This window comes from Jaculus jaculus, chromosome 1 (assembly GCF_020740685.1).
Source record: "Jaculus jaculus isolate mJacJac1 chromosome 1, mJacJac1.mat.Y.cur, whole genome shotgun sequence".
Classification (NCBI taxonomy): domain Eukaryota; kingdom Metazoa; phylum Chordata; class Mammalia; order Rodentia; family Dipodidae; genus Jaculus; species Jaculus jaculus.
This window is the reverse complement of record NC_059102.1, coordinates 12,860,028-12,882,126: the sequence shown is the minus strand read 5'-3', so window position 1 is coordinate 12,882,126 and position 22,099 is coordinate 12,860,028. Positions and strand designations below refer to the sequence as shown.

The 22,099-nt window shown below is 38.4% G+C and overlaps 1 protein-coding gene across 1 annotated transcript in view; it reads left to right on the top strand.

Annotated features, from left to right (window-relative positions):
• Positions 1–22,099, top strand: part of Wdr11 (WD repeat domain 11) — a 67,988-nt gene that overhangs the window by 11,104 nt on the left and 34,785 nt on the right. Inside the window, exons 6-13 of the mRNA XM_004659290.3 lie at positions 379–544; positions 2,632–2,746; positions 3,677–3,872; positions 4,193–4,296; positions 10,026–10,202; positions 12,915–12,999; positions 17,409–17,515; positions 19,286–19,361. Coding sequence (XP_004659347.2) covers positions 379–544; positions 2,632–2,746; positions 3,677–3,872; positions 4,193–4,296; positions 10,026–10,202; positions 12,915–12,999; positions 17,409–17,515; positions 19,286–19,361 — 1,026 coding nt within the window. The remainder of the gene's footprint in view (positions 1–378; positions 545–2,631; positions 2,747–3,676; positions 3,873–4,192; positions 4,297–10,025; positions 10,203–12,914; positions 13,000–17,408; positions 17,516–19,285; positions 19,362–22,099) is intronic.

The window sequence follows — 22,099 nt, the reverse complement described above, 5'->3', positions numbered from 1 at the left end:
AATTACTTTAATGCAGAGTCTTTTTTTTAGCCGTCTAGTACTTCTAATTACAAAATAGAGATAAAGCTTCTTGTGTAGGCCAGTGCACTACTTCTACTTATCTTCTCCTCAAGCTCATGCTGCTGCGCCAGTTTTCTCCCCGGTGTCACTGCTGTCTTCCTAGGTTCTGCAGTGTTTTTGTCATAATTTGAATTCTAGCAATCAGTAGAGGTCTTAAGTTTCAGATGCCATTCCATGTTGCTCATTTTAGGAGATAGTTGCTCCTTCTCATTGACAGTCTTTATGTGGAGAGTACAAAATCAAACTCTTTGTTAGTTCTTGACACAGGCCAAGCCTTCATGCTGATTGACACCGACTCATCTCCTAATCCTTTTTCAGTGCTGAGTTCATGACTCTCAATGATTGCCTCCAGCTGGCGTATCTTCCCTCGAAACGAAATCATATGTTGTTACTCTATCCTCGAGAGATTTTAATCCTCGACCTTGAGGTGAACCAAACAGTGGGTGTGATTGCAATCGAAAGAACTGGCATCCCATTTCTGCAGGTATCCGTATGTTATAAACTGTGATACAAAAGTTATGAATGTTATTTAGCAAGACTGGAATCTTGCAAATAACCTTTGGTTCTCCCTTCTCTTTTATATTGGAATATTAACATTATTTTATACTCCTTATTTTCTGCATTTTCAATTTGTTTTATTTACCTAGAAATTGTTTTGATTAATTCCAAAATATTTTTTGAACTTTATAGGAGCCAGACATAGTGGGTTGTGCCTATAGTCTCTTTACTTATAAGGCTGAGGCAGGAAGATTGCTGTGAGTATAAGGCTAGTTTGGTTTACATAGTGAGTTCCAAACCAGCCAGGACTAGCTCAGAGCAAGACTTGTTTCAAACAAAGAAAAGAACAGAACAAAAATGTAAGCTTTATGGGGTAGTGGTGTTTTATGTTCAAAGGGCTTAGAAGACCCAGGCTAAACTGGATGCTCAGAACATTCACATAGTCCAACATGTGAATGCTTGCTACATACCTACTGTATATTCATTTATGAAAGGGAAAAAAAAGTAAGAAATATAAGCTTATTTTTGCCCTCAAGGAGGCAAGAGTCCAGTTGGAGATAAGTGAGTTAAGCATGAAGGACCACTGAACATTATAAAACAGTATAATGTGAAAAGCTGAGCTCTTCAATGAATTAAATCCCTGTGTAAAAGTAAACATCACACATCCCACTTGTTATTCAAGCAGAGTAGCAAGGCTTCCATAAACCGGAAGTGGCTGATTGGCTGTCTACAGATGAGACTTCAGAACTATTGTTTTGTCTGCACAATTTTATAAAGGAGCAAGCATTGGAATGTTGAAGATTTTAGGTTAGTTTCTATCAATTTTCTCAGAAAACCTAATGATTGGAATAATCTTTTTGGAACATGACCAGTGGCTCTCACCTTTTGTGGTCTTGATGCCTTCACACCAAATGAGTCTACATGATTGTTTTCCTGTTACTTTCTATGAGAGAAACTGTGAAAATGGTTGTATATCTTACGTGTCTGAAGGTCCTGCAATAGCCTTTTCAACCACGTCAGGTTCTGATCTAGAGCTAGCTCATAGGAAGTATCTGCAGACGGAGACATTCACTTTCACACAAGTCTGATACAGAGGACAAGAATGCCCATAGCCTCCTTAGTTGAGGACAGCCAGAGCGTAAGGATTTGAGGAAGACGGTCCTTAAACCTGGAGTGGACCTTGCACACCTGTGCTTTCTGAGTGTACACAAGGAGCCCGAGCTGGAGCCATCGTGTGTGGTCAGTTGTGCAGCGTTTGCTGCATGTCATTTCAGTCATCTGTTGCTATGGAGAGAAGAGGAGTATTCTTCAAGTGAGCCTTTGCTTAGTCGTCGTTGAGATTCTAAGTGTTTTCTGTTTTAAGCTAGAGGCATAATTCTTTAATTTGATTAGGTCAGCTGCTTCCTCCCAGGCAGACATCTTTCAACAACTTTTTTGATTTCGTTGTCCATTTTTCCCATTTATCACTTACATTTCTTTGTTCTGATAGTTATGGAAAACTTTGCTGAGACAGAACTGTTTGTAAAAGCCATATTTGTCAAATGAACGTGGTGGGAAAAAAGGCCAGGATGTCTGGACCTTTGTTTGTCTTTAGCTAACTAACCTATTACCATTCTCTACAGAACGTGACACCTTTTGCAGGCTGTGGCTTCCATAGGAAATGCTGTTCCTAAGCTCGTGTGTTTGAACACTTGTTTCCTAGGTGGTGGCACTGTTGGGCAGATTGGAGTTGTGGAACTTTTAAGAGGTGGCGCTTGGCTGGAAGAAGTGGGCGCTAAGAGTGGGGGAGGGCTTGAGGTTTACAAGCAGCGCTAGCTCCTGTACGCCCTCTTTCCACTGAGTTGATTGTGTGCAGCACTTTTCCTGATCCTGATTCTATATATTCCCCACTAAGAGAGAATGTAAAACCTGGAATTATTAACGTAAAACCTTCCTTCTTAAAAAAAAGGGGTTATTAAAATGCTGTTTTACTTTGAAAGTTTAGATTGTATATGTGTTTGCATTTCTTTTAGTCTACTCTTTACCCATACTCTTAAATATGGGCTTAAGAATCAATATATTATCTATTTAAAGGTAATACCCTGCTTTCAGCGTGATGGTCTGTTTTGCTTACATGAAAATGGTTGTATAACATTACGTGTCCGAAGATCCTACAATAGCATTTCCACCACTTCAAGTGACGAGCCAGGTGAGTTCAGATCTCACAGTACCATGATATTAACTATATTTCCTTTAGAACTGTCTTAGTTTATGTTACAGTGCCAGTGAGGGTATAACATTGATGAAAATCCTTACTTTGAGGAAGTATTAGAATGTGGTTATAGTGATGTACAGACAAGGTTAATTAGTGTGTACCTCCTGTGTACAACTCAGGACTTTGGGGAGTCTTCAGTTCAAGTCCAATGTTGTGTGCCTTTAGTGTTACACCCTTGACTTGTTCTGTGTTGAGAGTTATCAAAAAAAGTGACAGGTCAGAAAGTCTCCAGGACACTCAGTTATCATGTCAATCTTTTGGAGAATACAAACCATGTTTTTTGACAGGACTACAAATAGATAAAAATGATCAGATAAAGCACAGGTCTTCAGGCTTGTGGACTACTGCAAATTATAGTCTATACTGCACTAGTCATTATGTAGTGTGAAACCCACCAGTGATTCTGTTACAAAGTATCCTTTATTTAGCAGTTTTTTAAATATTTTATTTATTTACTTAAGAGAGAGAGAGAGAAGCAGAGATAGAGAGGCAGATAGAGAATGGAGGGGCAAGGCCTCCAGCCATTGCAAGCGAACTCCAGACACATTTGCTACCTTATGCATTTGGCTTACGTGGGTCCTGGGGAATCCAACCTAGGCCATTTGGCTTTGCAGGCAAGCACTTTAACCATTATGCCATCTCTCCAGCCCGAAAACAAATTTTTAAGGTGTCTTGATCATAGTTGTTTTTTAAGTGATTAAGCTTGCATATATAGGCATTAAGTGAACTATAGCTGGTCTGGGCAGTCTGCACTACTGAGGAAATCATTTCCTTGTAGTTGAGGTTGTATTTAAATTGAGACAGGTAGTAATGATCTGCTGCAGCTACTCACCGAGTTATAAAAGGAGACAATTTTATGTCTAGATCCAGATCCTGTTCAGGAGCTTACATATGATTTACGAAGCCAGTGTGATGCAATCAGGGTGACAAAAACTGTCCGTCCCTTCAGTATGGTGTGTTGTCCTGTCAATGAGAATGCCGCTGCCCTCATAGTGAGCGACGGTAGGGTCATGATATGGGAACTCAAGTCTGCCGTGTGTACTCGAAGTTCACGCAACAGGTAAATGCTGTGTAGGATTTTGTTTTAGTTGTTTCCTATTCATCTTTTTAAAAGTTATCAGAATCATACAAAAATAATGGAGCCAGTTTTAAAAAAAGTACTTTTAATGACATAATCAAGGCATTAGAATATTAGGGAGTCAGGTAAACCTGACAGATCTGTGTCTCCTTTATTACAATTATAGGTTATACATATTATAATTATAGATTAATAAATGCTACTAAGAAGCTGAAAATCTTGACCTGGAGTTAAAAGTTTGAGTTTCTAGTGTGTAATGCCGGTTTTAAAAATGTAAAAATTTATTTGTTGTGTCTTTGCAGTAGTTCTGGTGTGTCGCCTTTGTACTCACCAGTGTCTTTCTGTGGGATTCCTGTAGGAGTGCTACAGAATAAGCTCCCAGACCTTTCTCTGGATAATATGATTGGTAAGCCTGTTTTGTTGCTTTGTGTATTAGATATTCCTTTTTTTAAAAATTTTATTTATTTGTTTGCAAGCAGAGAGGAAGAGAGACAGACAGAATGGGCATGCCAGGGCCTCCAGCCACTGCAAACCAACTCCAGTTGCATGTGCCAGCTTGTGCATCTGGCTTACATGGATCCTGGGGATTCGAACCTGGTTCCTTTGGCTTTGCAGGCAAACACCTTAACCACTAAACCATCTCTCCAGCCCTAGATATTCTTTTTGAAGGGCAAATTTAATATAGCCACTAAGATGACAGTCTTATAAACTCAAGTTAATACTCAAGAAATTGAAGTGTAGAATTACTTTTTCCTAAATTAATCAGAAGAATATAAAATATTCAAGCATGAAAATGCCTCAGCTAACACAGATGGGCATTATGGTCATTGGCATTAGAAAGTCTTGCACTCCTGAAACGGTCTGGTCTAAATGAGGATGACTGCCTGTGTGCTAGAATTGATGCACGCTTCTCTCTGTCTGCTACTCAGAATTAAGAATTTGACCCACAGCCCCCTAAGCCAGAGTAAATGCTCTTGTTTTGTAGTCCCTAATACTTGACAGTATTGTAACTGTTTTTATTTCTGTTCTCTCCATTAAATCTTAGTTTAGAAGAACAGGACAGTGAGACTCAGTTGGGCACCCCCAGTCCTCAGTGCAGGGTCTGTGCTTTGTAGATGTACAGCTGATAGTCAGCGAGGGATAAAGCGGCTGAGGAATATTGAAAAAGAAACATTTTCACTTTTTGATAAGAACTATATTTTATATAGGGGATTTTTGCTCTCAAGAAATGTTTACTTCTAAGTAAAATAATCAGTAATTTAATTTGAAGCTTGTATGTACTGAAGGAAGAATGAAAACCTGTGCTTCAAATATTTAAAAATAGGGACTGGAGAGATGGCTTAGTGGTTAAGCGCTTGCCTGTGAAACCTAAGGACCACAGTTCAAGGCTCGATTCCCCAGGACCCACGTAAGCCAGATGCACAAGGTGGTACATGCATATGGAGTTCGTTTGCAGTGGCTGGAGGCCCTGGTGTGCCCATTCTCTCTCTCTTTCTCTCTCTTTCTCTTTCTCTCTCTAATAAATTTTTTAAAAAATTTAAAAATAAAACACTTGGGGCTTTTTTTTTTTTGAGATAGAGTTTCACTATAGTCCAGGCTGACCTGGAATTCACTATGTAGTCTCAGGGTGGCCTCAAGCTCACAGTGATTCTCCTACCTCTGCCTCCTGAGTGCTGGGATTAAAGGCATGCACCACCATGCCCAGTTAATATTCAATTTTTAACTATTATGGTATTAGTATGTATTAAATAAGAATGAGGACTTGCGGTTTCAGATATTATGAAATTTATATGGCTGTAAATATGCCAAACATTTTGGCATCTAATTCTTTTAAAAATTTTCTGCCTCATTACTCTTCTGTAATGTGAGAATGGATATTATTTGGTAAGTTGTTTTCCTTTACATGCTAGATAGATTCTATACTGCAAAGGACATTACCTTATTATCAAAATGATAATTCATTGAGTGCTTTATACTACATTAAGCACTGTATGTATGGCCATTTCAGAGCCCTGCAAGGGAATTACTGTTGTCTCTATATTATCTCCACTTGATATGTAGGAAAAATGAGGCCAAGACAAATAAAAAATCTTGCCCTAGATCACACACCAGCCGCTGGAAGAGCCAAAATGTGAGCCTGCCCTCCTGCTTGGAGTTGCTGCTTGACCTCTCAGGAAGGGCATCAGTCTCGCCTTCATTCCTCCTTGCTTGTAGAGTTGTTGTTCAGTGATGCCATCTTTCAGTTCTTTCTATTCTTCCAGATAAATCCATAGGAGGAAGTTTTGACACACTTATGAGTTGTGCAAAATTTATTTCATTAGCAACACAATTTTCTCAGTTAATCGACCTTGTTTGTTTTTAATATAAAATATTAAAGTAAAAAGAATTATAAACACACATGAACAAAACTAATCAGTAATATGAAGCTCATAATAGGTTAAATTTTATGCTATTTAGTTATCTAAGTGATATAAATTACAGTATTTTAAAAAACATAAAAGATATAGAGTGCATAACAGTTCTTGACATTTTCATTGATTTAAAAGTGTTAAATAAATAAAGCTTTGCTACTTCAAAACATTTTAATTAAAACTTTTAATTAAACTTTTAATTTGAAATTCACCGTGTACTTAGTGATAATTGAAAGCAATTCAGTTAAATCCAGACTTGATTTATATTTATTGGATAAAGGCTGTTGCTTATTGAGACTTAATCTGCCCTACCTTGAATTGCCTCTTATGGAAAATGCTTGAAAAATGTGACAGCTTCTAGGAGTCCACTTCAAGCTAACAGTGCTGTTATACATGGTACCTACATGTTGATCCCCTTTTCCTTAAAGTTCCATCTGTTGCTAGCAATTGCATGATCAATTCTAGGGAGTACTTCATTTGAATTAAATTGGTGCTCATTTTTCTATGAATTTTAAAGGATTATATTTATAATCCTATCACCCATTCTTAGTCATTTTATTTTATGACACATACATGATTATATGTGTAGATGTATGTTCATTCACACATTATCTTTATTATGTACTTTTGGCAAGTTAATTCCAACACTCAATGGTAGGTTTTTTAAAGAAATATTTTAGGCACTGGAGAGATGGCTTAGCAGTTAAGGTGTTTGTCAGCAAAGGCAAAGGATCCATGTTCGGTTCCCCAGGACCCACATAAGGCCAGATGCACAAAGGGACATGTGTGTCTGCAGTTTGTCTGCAGTGGCCAGAGGCCCTATGCTTGTGTTCACTTGCTCGCTCTCTTTCTCTCTCTATGCCTCAAATATATAAATTAATTAAATTTAAAAATCTTTTATTTGCAAGGAGAGAGAGAGAATGGGTGTGCCAGGGCCTCCAGCTGCTGCAAATTAACACTAGATGCTTGCACTACTTTGTGCATCTGGCTTTATGTGGGTACTGGGGAATTGAACCCAGGTCATTAGGCTTTGCAGGCCAGCACCTTAACTGCTTAGTTACTTCTCCAGTTCACTAGTGCCTTTTAAGAAGGAAGTTTGTATGTCTTTTTAAATTAACAGCCTTGATTTAATTGTTTTTTTTTTTAAATTTATATTCTGTTAGAATGGTTTTTATTGGAGTCAGTTCAGTGTATGAATAACATGTGTGAGACTAGTGCCATTTGAGACTTGACTCTCCAGCCAGGGCTTGGTGACACAAGCCTGTGATCTCAGCACTTTGGAGGTAGAGGTAAAAGGGTCAGGAATGAAGGTCATCTTTAGAGCTAGATAGGAAGCTCAAGGGAGACCTGGATGGACTGCATGACACCTTGTCTTTAAAAAAGAAAATTCAGGGGCTGGAGAGATGGCTTAGCAGTTAAGCGATTGCCTGTGAAGCCTAAGGACCCCGGTTCGAGGCTCAGTTCCCCAGGTCCGACGTTAGCCAGATGCACAAGGGGGCGCATGCATCTGGAGTTCGTTTGCAGAGGCTGGAAGCCCTGGCGCGCCCATTCTCTCTCTCCCTCTATCTGTCTTTCTCTCTGTGTCTGTCGCTCTTAAGTAAATAAATAAATTAATTAATTAAAAAAAAGAAAACTCAGGATGGAGGATGGCTTAGCAGGATGGCCTGCAAAGCCAAAGGACCCAGGTTCTATTCCCCAGGACCCACATTAGCCAGATGCACAAGGTGGGGGCGCATGCATCTGGAGTTTGTTTGCAGTGGCTAGAGGCTCTGGTGTGCCCAATTCTCTCACTTTCTCTCCCCCTTTCTCTGTCAAGTCAATAAATAAATAAAAATAAAATCTTTAAAAAATCTACAGTGGCAGTTTATATATTGCATATATATTTATGAATATATTTATGTATTATTTTACATGCTTAATTAATTATATTGTTTCTAAACCTTGAATTTTTGTGGGGTTTCTTTTTCTATTTGTGTTCACATATGTATGTATATGTGATGGGCACACACATGCCACAGTGTGGTTGTGGGGGTCATAGTTGTTTCTACCTTTTTGAGATGGGGTCTCTTGCTATTGCAAATGAGTCTGCCTTGAGCTTGGGATGCTCATGGCACCCCTTTTTATGGGCATTTTGTACCAGAAACACAAGCACTTCCTATGGGCATTTTGTACTAGAATCACGAGCACTTCCTATGGGCATTTTGTACTAGAATCACGAGCACTTCCTATGGGCATTTTATACTAGAATCACGAGCACTTCCTGTGGGCATTTTATACTAGAATCACGAGCACTTGCACTTTTTTGCATCCAGCTTTACATGGGGTCTAGGGAATTGAACCCAGGCTAGCAGGCTTTGCAGTCAAACAACTTTCCCCACTAAGCCATCTCCCGAGGCCCAAGGTTTCTTGTTAGAAATCATAGATTTGGTCTTTGAATGGTTTTTATGAGTACTAATTTTACATGTCCCGCAGAGTACCTTGTATGCAAAGTTGTCCTTTAGACAAGTCAAGCAGGGTGTGTTGCGGCATCCCACTCTACAGAAGGGCTCTCTCACCCAGGCTTTTCTTCCTGAGGCCTGTCTTGAGTGCCCTCCTAACAGGAACTTTGGCTGAAATGGTATTTCTTAGAGGCCATAGGTCCCTGACTTTTGGGTAATGGTGCTATGGGGTAATCTGGCCTTTGAGTTGTTAATGATGTGATTTAAGGCCCATAGAACAAATATTGAACCAGGAGGGGCCTTTGTCTGGAGTTCGCTTATAGCAGCTGGACACCCTGGTATGTGAATATTCTCTCTCTCTCAAATATATTAATAAAATATTTTATAAGTAAAATATTTTTTAAAAAATAATAATTTCTTAGCCTGGAGAGAAGTAAGGCACTTGCCTGCAAAACCTAAGGACCTATGCTGGGTGTGGTGGCACACACCTTTAATCCCAGCATTCAGAAGGCAGTGGTAGGAGTCTCACTGTGAGTTCAAGGCCACCTTGAGACTACAGAGTGAATTCCAGGTCAGCCTAAGCTAGAGTGAGACCCTACCTTGAAAACCCAAGACAAAAACAACTAATGATCCTAGTTCAATTCCCTAGTAACCACATACAGCCAAATGCACAAAGTTTTACAGTGGCTGGAGGCCCTGATTCACCCATTCTCTCTGTCTCCTATCTCTGTCTGTCTCTCTATGCTTTCAAATAAATAAATAAATAAAAATAATTTTAAAAAAAAGAGTAGCATGGTAGAAGAGATGGGGAGTACAGATAAAGGGCAGGAGGGGTAAAGATTAGTCAGTGGGCACTAAGTTGGAGTTAATTAAGAAGTATGGGTGTGCTATTGCTGAGTAGATGCACCATTTGTATGTATGTATGCATATATATATATATATATATATATATATATATATATATATATATATATAGTCAACAATGTACTACCCATTTAAAAGCTGAAAGAAAGAATATTGAACGTTTCATGATAAATATTTACATTCGCCCTGATTTAAACACTATGCAACATATGCATGTTGAAACTTGAATGATACTCCATTAATCTTGTAATTTTTATCTCTAAATATATCTATTAAACTCCATTTAAAAAAAAAAAAAACACAAATATTGAGCCACTATGGCCCTGCTAGTTATAGCCCCTGGAGTGATATATCGCACACTTGCTGTTGACCTTCTGAGTATTCTCTGTAGTTAACACATTGGTTTTCTTCGTTCAAACCAGGGCAAAGTGCAGTTGCTGGGGAAGAGCATCCCAAAGGCTCCGTCCTACAGGAAGTACACCTCAGATTCCTGCTAACGGGCCTGCTCTCAGGCCTTCCCTCCCCTCAGTTTGCCATCCGCATGTGTCCACCACTAACCACAAAGAATATTAAGATGTATCAGCCACTCCTTGCCGTTGGTGAGTATTGACCAGCTATTCTAAACTTCTTTTGTAAGATACTTAGGTTTTCCAATTTTTAGAAAATCCTTTGTTCTCTTGAGGGTGCTTTAAAAAGAGGAAGAGATTGAGTAAAATTCTATGAATCCTCGTCTTGAAACATTGTTCTTGTTTTCTGTCCTGTTCCTCTAACCATCTTAATTTTAACCTATAGTGAAACCCATCCATATGAGATTGACTCTGTCAATAATTTGTGAAGTATTAGGGGTATATTCCCCACGTGATGCTGAATCTCTTCTTGGATAGCCCACTCTTTCCATGTGTATGTCATTTTGTTTTGGGTTTTGTTGACTATTAATGTAAACAGTTAATAGTTTAATAACAGCAATGTTCTTTATCAAGAACTGTATATATTAACCTGTTTGGCTTGAATTCCTTGTTTGCTTATGTATTTTGCAGTATTGGGGATTGAGCGTAAGGCCTTACTCATTATAGGCAAGAGTTCTACAACTGAGCTATATTTCCAGCCCCTTTAAAATTTATATATATATATATATATGTATATATATATATACACACACACACACATGTGTATGTATAGATGTATATGTATATATATATATATATATATATATATATATTTTTTTTTTTTTTTTAATTAGAGACAGAAACACAAAGTTCCCCAGGGTGTCCTTGAATTTGTTCTCTAGCCCAGTTTGGCTTTGAACTTGTGATCCTCCTGCCTATTTTCTTTTGTTTGTTTTCTTTTGTTTTGTTTTGTTTTTTTGAGGTAGGGTTTCACTCTAGCTCATGCTTATCTGGTATTCACTATGTAGTCTCAGGGTGGCCTCGAACTCACGGCAGTCCTCCTACCTCTTGCCTCCTGAGTGCTTTAATCAAAGGCGTGTGCCACCATGCCTGGCCTGTCTCATATTTTTATGTTAAAATATTATATGAATAAAATTGGGCTTTATCGTTTTATATTAACTTAATAGTAGTGGGATGACCTTAATTTGCATTAACAGAAACTCTAAAATTAGTTTTACATAAGTTAAGCTAAAAAATTTCTCTAATAATTTATTTGTTTAAAACTGAACATTTCTTCTTACCATGCTATTCTTTTATTTCTGGCTTTCTTCCAAATCTACAAACATGTGACTTGTAATTTTTTTTTTCATTGCTAAGTGAAAACTTGCCCACCTTTGTTTTATAGGCAGTATCTCTGTGTTAGCTGATGGCTCACTCATGAGTGCTAACTACTTCTCAGAGCACTGTCCTGGTGTTTTGCTTTGTTGTTCTGTGTCTGTCTTCTGAAAGTGATATGAATTTGAAGATTCAGTAGTCTGTATATACATGTATCCAAATTTTAATAAATGCAGGTGAATACTTACTTAGCTTTTGCTTTAGAAGCTCTTCATCTTAACTGCCTCATAAATAGTTAATTAGGATTCATCAGTGTGCATGGTATCTAATGTATGTAGTGTCAGGGTACTTAGTTTGTCAAATAAGATTTTGTCAACTTCTTGGGGGAAATTACTTCTAAATTTCAGGCCTGAGATATCCATTGTCAAATAAGCTGCAGTGTTCATACACATGATATCATTTTAACACTTTGGCATAGCAAAATAAAAGTTAAAAAAATGCATGCCAAAGATATCACTGGGGATGATGAATAGTTATTTTTGCCTATGGCCCAAGGTATTAGATCATAAGCTCCTCATCATGAGGACTTGGGCATTGTAGGAATATTTTGACTATTGTGAAATGTGCTTATTGGAAAGTTTAGTCATCATTTACACTTACATGGAACCAGAAGCTGACAGAATGGAAGGGAATAAGTATAAACAACTATAATTTTTCTAGAACAGTTACATAGATTTCTAGACCTCTATGCAACAAATAAGCTAAAATTAGAATTTTCTTAGCATTTTGTTGGTGCATATGAACCCACCCATTCATTCTTTGAAATCATCTCCAATGAGAGTCATTTATACTGCTCATTTTCCCTTGCTTAAGTTATTAAACATTTTAGAATTTAAAACTTCTTAAACATGTTCATGTCTTCTCTGCGTAACCTTTAGTTATATACCTACATAAAGCCTTAAAAGAAAAATCAGTGGCTGTAAACTGTTGATTACAGTAATCCTAATAACCACGTTCGTGCTTACAGTGTTCAGTGCTTTATACAGTCCTCTCAGCTCCCTAACAGTCAGACCTCCTAGTGCAAAGAGGCAGAGCCACAAGTTCAGCATTATGCAAGCAGCTCACCCAGAGAACAGAGCCAGGGCCTGAGCCAAAGCTTCAATTAGCTATTAGATTTTACTCTCTTGTCATGGCTTACTTAATAAACAGGAAATAAAAAGGGCAAATCTAGTAATGAGCTCACTTTGTTTACCTTTTCAAGGGCCAGCTATAATAGATAATTCTGAATTGAAAAAAAAAATCAGCTCTCATAGTAGAAAGGATGGGGAAGAGCTGTTTCAAAGTATCATGTGTATTGATGAACATTTTAAAATCTTTCTGTGAAAGTCTACTGTGGAGTTGGAGATTTCAGAGCAGAGGAGATTAGGACTAGGCCATTTTCATAAGAAAGAATATAAATATTTTAAGTACATAGCTTAAATTCCTTTCATAGATGACAAATGTAAAATGATTTCAGTCAGAAAGATGTATGTTGGAAAGAGTTTTGAACCCGCACTAAATTAGTGCCCTTCTGTTCCATCGTTTTAATAGGCACAGGTAACGGTTCTGTGCTGGTGTACCACCTCACCAGTGGTCTGCTGCACAAGGAGTTAAGTGTCCACTCATGTGAAGTCAAGTAAGTATGACACTGTGGTCAACGTTCATGTGACATCAGGACAGTTGCCACAGAGCTTTCTGCATGGAATACTGTGTAGTGGTGTGCACAGGTCTGACTATTTGCTTGACAAGTTGGAGGAATAAATATGTATATCTAGTCCATGGTTAATGAAGAGTGGCACTAATTGCTGCTGTGAAAGGACTTTACTTCACCCCACTTCTTTCTCTGAAGGTCCAGGCTATTTCCTCTCTGGAAATTATTGTGCCTCCAGGTTTGGTCAGTAGTTCTTTTAGTTTGATGAAGCTCTGTAGGTTGCTCATGACACATTTAAATAGTCAGTTGACTTGTTATTCAACCTTACTTGTTACTTTCTTTTAATACCAGCAGGAAATACCCAACTTTGAATATCATTTGGTTTTGACCTGTGATCTGTGTGTGAGTGCTGGATGTGCAGGGATGTGCGGAGGAAGGCTAATGTGGGAGCAGAGCGCCTCCTGCGTTCTGCTTCCCAGTGCGTACACACGAGCCTGCAGGACGGCTGTGCTGCGTGTGAAGCGGTCTCCCTTTTCTGTCTGTCAGTCACACGGTGGGAAGCTACATATACATGCCTTACTAAAATCTCCAGTAGTTACCTTATCTGTGTATCATGTAATTGTCTCCTGTGAAGTTTTAGTGAACCTTGGTGACTTCACTGTTGAAAGGAAATGCATTTTCTGGATGGAGCAGGGTTAACCCTTGGAGTGCCACGAGTTCTGCTTATTATGGAAACCTACTTCAGAATCATTGTTTTGTGATGCACCCCAAGTACCAGGTTTTTTTTTTTAATTTTTAAAAAATATTTATTTGAGAGAGAGACAGATAGAGAATGGGCACATCAGGGCCTCCAGCCACTGCAAACAAACTCCAGATACATGTGCCCCCTTGTGCATCTGGCTCACATGGGTCCTGGGGAGTTGAACCTGGGTCCTTTGGCTTTGCAGGCAAATGCCTTAACGGGTAAGCCATCTGTCCAGCCCCCAAGTAACAATTTATTGCTATCTGATTTGCTCCTCCAGTATGTTTGCAGATATATTTGCACTGAGTAGTAAAGTTTTCTGTTGGTGTGGTGTCACATGCCAGTAGAAAATTAGTAAAGGCAGCAGGGAGGCAATAGATGAAAGCAGCAGGGTCAGGAATATTAATGTCTTCAAAAGCGCTGAGGGTGGAATAGTGTGGTGTTACTTATTTGAACTTCAGTGGGATGGCAGTGCCCTGTCTGTCTGAGCATCAGTGGGGTGGCAGTGCCCTGTGTGTTTAAGTGTCAGTGGTGTGGCAGTGCCCTGCCTGCTTGGCTTACTTCAGGCTGCTTTTCCTCTCTTCCTTAATACAGATCTGCAGTCCACCCCTGGGATACTCTGCCAGCATTCTCTGCTGTCACTGCTCCCACCTTCTCTCTCCCTGTCTTTCTGGTCTACACTCCTACTTTCGACGTATCTTCCTATTTTATCTTTTTTGTATGGTGTTTCCATTTATAACTGACACCAACCAATTAGAATCCTCCATTTAACCAGAAGATTGTGTTTAGTATTAATTCTTTGCATACATTATTTTTTTGAACCTCCACTGTAAGCCTAGAGGATAGACATATCATATTTCCAGGTGACAGAAGAAGAAACTGAGAAGTACAAAGTCTTTGAAAGTGATAAATGGAATTCACCCTAGGTCTTTCCAGCTTCTGAGCCAGAGCTGTTAGAGTTATGGTATACATGCTGGGTCTCCTGCTAAACAGCACCCTCAGTTAAGAATCATGTTGGCAGTGGAGTGAAAGAATGCTTACCTTTCATGTGTGAGGCCGTGGGTTAAATTCCCAGCACTGAAGAAAAACAAAGCCAAAGCAAAGAACTCGCCTGCTGACTCTCACACTGTTTCCTCAGTTAGCCAGGCTTAGATTAAAATGCTATTTGCCCGTTGTGTATGAGTTTCAGTGGCCCTGAGATCATGTGTGAATCACACAGCTCCTATTCAGTGCTGCTTGAGCTGCATTAAAAAAATTGGCATTAAAAAATTGGCAGTAGAAAATGCACTTGCAGGCATAGAAGCTTCAGATGGACAGCTGGTTTGTCAGTCTTGTTTCCAAGTGCATTCCCAGTGCCTAACAGTCTCTGTCATATACTAGGTACTTAACAGATAGATTTTTTAAAATATTGCATGAGAGGTGGGAAGGCAGAATCTCTAGTATCCAGAGATCATGGCATTTCTGTACTAAGTACAGTTAGTTCAGAATACCAGCAATAAGACTTAGAAGAGATCTGATGAAACTACCAGACTTTCAGAGCGTAGATTGAGTGCAAGATGATTGTTTCTTTTGTTTGCTCTAGAAAAATTAAGGACAGTTACCTGTTAGGGGAAGAGAGGAACAAGAGACATAGGGACTTTTCTAGTGAGTAATTAGCCCCATTACATAGTCGTCACTGAGGATGTGTTTGAGTGCAATTAAAGAAAGCCTAGTGAAGAAAAGATTTGCTGTTCGACCTGAAATGCCACTAATAATTGTCATACTGGTCCTCTGTGCACTCAGTATTATTCCTGCATATGAAAAAGGGAATTGAGAAGCAGAGTCAGAGCTAGGCAGGGCTGAAACCAGGACCTAATACCAGTGTGATTTGGAGAGGGACAGAGACAGATTGTGACAAGTGTGGACATTCTGAAGGGTATTAGGGTGGATATGCTGAATGCCTACTTATTCATAAGCAGCCATTAATCTAAGTGTTTTAACACAATTGATTTTTTACAAAATATACTTTGCTATTTTTTTAAATTTATTTGAGAGAGAGAGAAAGAAGCAGATAGAGAGAAAATAGGTATGCCAGGGCCTTCAGCTGCTGCAAATGAACTCCAGACGCTTGCACCACCTTGTGCATCTGGCTAATGTGGGTCCTGTGGAATCCAACCTTGGTCCTTTGTCTTAATAGGCATATGCCTTAACTTCTAAGCCATTTTGAGCCCCGTAACTGATTTTTATTAAATTGTCCTAATCCTTGATATCTACAGTGGTTGCCTGCTTGGCATCATGATTATTGTTAGCTCTCTATGGATTATGTTGTCCCTCTGCTGAAGACAAGTACCTGGGCACACACAAATTGATGAGGGGAAGTGTCTCATTAAAATAGCAATAAAGGAGCTAGGTATGCTGCCCAGCTGTACTTGAGCATTCAGGAAAGGGGGGGCTGAAGGGTCTTCTTAAGTTCAAAGCCAAAGTGGGACGTGTTGGTGCACGCCTTTAATCCCAGCAGTTGGGAGCCAGAGGCAGGAGGAGTGCCATGAGTTTGAGGCCATCCAACGACTATATAGTGAGTTCCAGGTCAGCCTGAGCTAGAGTGAAACCCTACCTCCAAAAACAAACAAAAAAGCCAACCTGGGCTACATAGTGGGATACAGAACAAGACCAAATCTTAAAAATAAATAAATAAATACTATTGGCAGGTAAGATGATTCTTTTGGTGATGCAGTAATTTTAGATGAAGCAAACGGCTGGATAGTCTTGAAAGCCACAAAGAACAGTTTATGGTAGGAAATTATTATACTGTGTGGACAAATGAGACAGACCAAAACAGTATTATTCCACTGTAAATCTAACAGTTACATTCAGGTCACAATAAATATGGATAAACTAGATCAAGGATCAATAAACATTTTCTGTAAAAAGCCAATAATCAAGTTTTTAGGATTAGGATTCTAGGCCCTCAGGTTCCTTCCTTAGCTGCTCACCTTTGCCGTAGGTGCTGTGTTGGACTTAGAAATGGCCATTGTCCCATAAAGGCTGGTGAGCAATTGCAGGTGGGTCTGAGTTTTGGGTTTTCCTCCCACCCAGTCTCCACTGCCTGTAAGCAGTGCATAGCCTGCTAATGCGAGAAAATGTGTCAAGCCCCCACAGGAGAGATGCCTGGGGTGCTTTGGTTTCTGGGCTGCTGTCTTGTCAGGATGTCTTTCTTCTTGAGACTTGCCTTGTGCTTTTCTGTAAGGACACACCGTTTCTAACATGCATCTACTTCCAAACTTAAGAGCTCAGCTCACACTCTTTGCCCCAGGAATTTGTTTCCTAAGCAACTAAATTCCCAGTTTACCCAACTTTAAGGATTTTGTTGAGAATATTCCTATACCACTTAAAATAATTAGATTCTTGGAAACTGCTGCAATATGTTTCTCTTTAGCCAAATCTTAATAGTCACTTTAATGATGACATAAATCCTGGTTAATTATCATTACATTTGGATAAAGTTATAGTTTGAAGTAAACTCATGTATGTTAGAGTATATAGTAATGTGGTCTCAAAAGATAATAATAGTTTAATTACGTGGTAAATAAAATGAGGTCTGAGAAAAGCCTTATTTTTCAAATAAACCTTTTAAATGTAAAATTGATGAGACTAATATTTGTTTAATTTGTAGGGGTATCGAATGGACGAGTTTGACCAGTTTTCTTTCTTTTGCTACCTCAACTCCAAACAATATGGGATTAGTGAGAAATGAGCTTCAGCTGGTCGATCTTCCCGCAGGTCTGTGCTTCACAGCGCCTGCAGTCCCGGCGCTCACATAGATCACATCTGTCGGCTCTGCCGCTCTGAGGGCGGGGCCTGAGGCCCTCGCTCCTCCTGCCACGGTGTTCTCCACGTCTGTCCTTCCACAGACGTCTCGGCACTGATGTTGGGGAAATGCTGTTCACACATGTATATAGTAAAATAGAATAGCATAAGCCTGTATTGGCAGACTTATTTTAAAATGTGACATCTAGTCATCTTGCAGGGGCAGTGCTTCATGGGTAACCAAAATACCAGTTTTAAGATAACTTTGCAGTTATACTTTTGGATTCTCTGTTCAAAGTTTAGGCCTTTGTAGGAGAATCTCAAAAATCGTACAGATTAAAAATGGTTGATAAATGCTCAAATTCAAACTTTGGCTAGTTGCTGGCTGGCTGGTTCAGGAAAACTTGGGTATTAAAAACATTCCAGTAGAGGCGCCTGCTCCTTATTTAAGACTTACAGTCCAGTGGCTTTCAGAGTATAGAGCTTAAAAACATAACAGGATGGGTCTTAAATTATTTCTTTGTATAGACAATGATTTCATATAGTTTTTTAAAAAATGAATGAATACAGATAATTTTAAATAAGGATGTGTGTGTGTGTGTGTGTGTGTGTGTGTGTATAACAAATCACATGTTTGGTTTCTTTCTTGTCAATATATATTTCTAAACCCTGAAAGATGCAGTTCTTAAAGAATTAGCCCCACTGATATTCAGTGTTATTGCATGTCAGGAAATGAATCTGCTCAGTAACCCATAGCCTTAGGTTCTGACTGGCTTAAGCTTGTTGAAAGCAATATTATATCTGAGGTGAAGTCATTGACTAAAAAAGAAAGAAAAAATATCTGTTTTCTTCAGCAGGTTCAGATTGAGAGCTATTAGATATTTTAGAATCTGTTTGCACAATGTTACTTTTTTAGGGAAAATGCCTGCAATAATATAATAGTTCTTGGTTTCTTAAATGGGACATTTTAGTGCACAGATTATTATAGCCATATTCTCTGCAGGGGGCAGTAGAGGAGCAGAGGAGCAAAGACTGGAGCCTTTGGGGGATAACCCAGTGAGCACGGGCACATTGCACTTGATAACTGAAATACAGGGTTGTTCAGGCGTTCACTGTTTTCAAGTTAGTTATATTATCTCTTTAGCTCTGTGCAAATAATGCAACTAAAGACATTAAAACATATGTGTTTATTCAGATATAAGAGAGTATATTTTTTCACAGAAATCATTTTGTTTCTTTGAGGGCTTAGCTGGTTCTTACACAATTTAAGTTTAGGGAGACATTTTGGTAGGAATATGTTTGACTATTTCAGCTAAAATTTTGTGCATAGGACAATAAATCTTAAATACTTATTAAAAGGGTTTATTTTCCCCTACTAGTTAGTATTTGGAAACATAACAGATGTTTCGTATCACCTTAAATATACAATGAGTAGTTGCTTTATAGTGCCTTAAAGTTTTATAAAGTGATATTTCCAAGTTTCTAAAATTGAATTATAGAATTTAAGAAACTTTATAACAAAAATATCTTTTATAAAATAAGTGTTGGAATCTAAGTAATATATTACTAAGTTGTAAAATCTTAATATTTTAAAATTGTAATGATTAGATTTGAAATAGTTTTGAAGAAAGGATAAAAGAATAAGAGGCCACAGGACACAACTTTTCACATTATGTGGTATTGGCTTCTTATTTCTTACACATGTGCTGTTTCATGTTTGTTTTCTTTTTTGTGCAATTAAAGGGAGGAGCACTGCTTTTCGTGGTGAACGAGGCAATGATGAATCACCCATTGAGATGATTAAAGTATCTCATTTGAAGTAAGTCTGAACCTAGAAGATCTATGGTATTGTTACAATGCTATCTTAAAATTGTATTTTAATATTTAAGAAAATGGGTCTTTTGCTAAATATATACAAAGACCTTTATAGTGGTAGTAAGTGGTGATGATGCAGCCAGATAACAAAAAATTAACTATTGTACTGGCATGTATGTGTATGTATATACATATGTGTGTGTGTGTGTGTGTATAAAATACATTTTGATCACAATCCTTTCTCATTACCTTCTCTTGTCTTCTCTTATTTCCCCCTTTCTGTGCCCTTTCCACTGAACCCTTTCTTACTTAGACCTAGTCTTTCTTCTACATTGATGTCTTCCCCCACCCCTTCCATTGTACATGATGGAGAGTTGGTGAGCCCACTGTTGTATACGCCTTGTGCAAGTAACTGCAGTTGCTGTGAGGTCATGAATACTACAGCTACTTCATGTCTTGAGGACAGCATTTCAAAGCACTCCTCCCCATCCTGTGCTCCCGCGTTTTGTCTGCCTCTCTTCCGTATGTTCCCTGAGTTTGAAGGGGTGGATAGAGATGTATCATTCAGAGCTGAGCTCTCAACTGTTACCACTTCTCAGCACTTAAATGAGTTTTGAGTCTCCCCAGTCATTCCTGTCAACTACAAAAAGGAATCAGATTCTGACCAAGGATGAGAGCAGCACTAATTCATTTTTTTGTTTTGTGATGCTGTTATAAGTGTTTTTTTTTCTTTTGTTATTTCGCTTCCCAACTGTTCATTAGTCATACACTGAATACTGTTACATTTTTGATGTTGACCAGGAACCTTGTGGCCATGCTAAGCTTAGTTATTAGATCTAGTAGCATTTCTGTTGAATCCTTGGGATTCCCCATGTACAGTCATGTTTGCTAATAGACCCTTCTACATCTTCCTTATCTGTAGGCCTGTGGTTTCTGGCTGGGATCCACTGAGTAGGACCTGCAGTACATGTTGAATAGAAGTGGTAAGAGCTAGGACGATTGCTTTCTTCCAGGTTCTTAAATCCTGGACATCTGGTGAAAGCATTTACTGCTATATATTATCACTTTCCTGTAGCCTATCTTTTTGATTATTTTCATCTTACTTCATTTCATACTTATTAAACATTTGTAAAATAAATAAATATATTTTAACTTCAAACTATTTGGGCATTTCCATATATATCTTTTTGTTATTTTTCTAGTTTTTGTTATGATCAAAGGACATGCTTTCTATTACTTGCATCTTTTTTAATTCAATGTGATTTTTACATGATCCAGAATATGCCCATGTGCACAGTATTCTATATAGCTTACTTATAATTGGTTTTGTTATTCAAGTCTTCTGTGACCTTACTGATTTTCTGCCATGCATATTCTATATAATGGTGAGAAATGAATGTTAAAATCTCTTGGTTTAGTTGTGGTTTCATGGATTCTTTGGAAAGACTCAAAGTCTTGCTTTGGGTATTTTAAAACTCTTACTAGGTCCATTTATATTTAGAATCATTATTTCCTTTTGGTTAGTTCATTCATTGTTGGGAAAATCCTCCCTATTTAGCATTCTTCTTTGTTTGGAAATGATTCTGTTTAGTCCGAAATTAAGATAGCCACTTCCGTTTTCTTTTACTTCATGTGTACTGTATGTATCCTGTGTGTGGCATGTGTGTGTGCATGTCCAATATGCACACATGTGAAGGGTCGAGCAGAACATGGGGTTTCCTCTGTCACTTTTCTGTGTAGTTCCTTGAGATGGAGTCTTTCTCTGTGTTGGAAATGCTGTTTTTATATGAACCCAGCAATTTCCAAGTAAGGACTCTTTCCACAAGCGTGCGTGGCCGTCCCTAGCTCTGTGTGTGGAGCTGGGGTCTGTGCGGTGCTCGCGGCCCTCGTGTTTGCGCGCCAAGCCCGCCCGCCCCTGATCCTCTCCCTGGCCCGCAGCAGTGTGTTAATTAGTATCTGTGTTCTTCCAGCAATAACTGTAACTTACGTATGTCTTTGTTTACAGTGGTTTTCTTCTACACAATATATAATTGGAGCTTATTTTTTATTTAATTTTATTAATACAGAATTTTACTTACATTTTATAATCCAAATCCTTCCTATTCTTATTTCCTTTTACAAATGGTTTGAAAATGCCCCTGCCATTGGGGATTTCTCCTTCTCAAAACTGTTCTTTTCCTAACTGAAATGAGAGTTTCTTTTAATATATTGCATGATTTTCTCCTCATTTTCCTGTGCCACATCCAACAACTTGGTCTCTGCTACTTTCTCCTTATATGGTTGTGTCAGTGTACTAATGTCTGTTCAGCCCACTGACTTCATACATACCACTCCATTTGAACATAATATAGCCATTTATGATGGGACTTTCTGAATGATCTGACAACAGCTTTCTCACTTTCAGTGTTTAAGTGATTCATACTTAATATAATTTTCAACATGGCTGTAACTAAATCTGACTTTTTAATACTTCCTTTTCATTTTAAATTAAGTGGTAAAGGTCTTCAGTTTGTTAGATTTAATTTCTAAAATATGCTACAATATTTGTGAACTAAGTCCTTTGCATGTCCTCCAGATTTTTTTTATTGACATCTTCCATACTTGAAGACAATAAACCATGATAAATCTCTCCCCTCCCCCACTTTCTCCTTCACAAATCTCCACTCCCATCACATCCCCTCCCCCTCTTCATTAGTCTCTCCTTTATTTTGACATCATCATTTTTTTCCTCCTATTATGAGG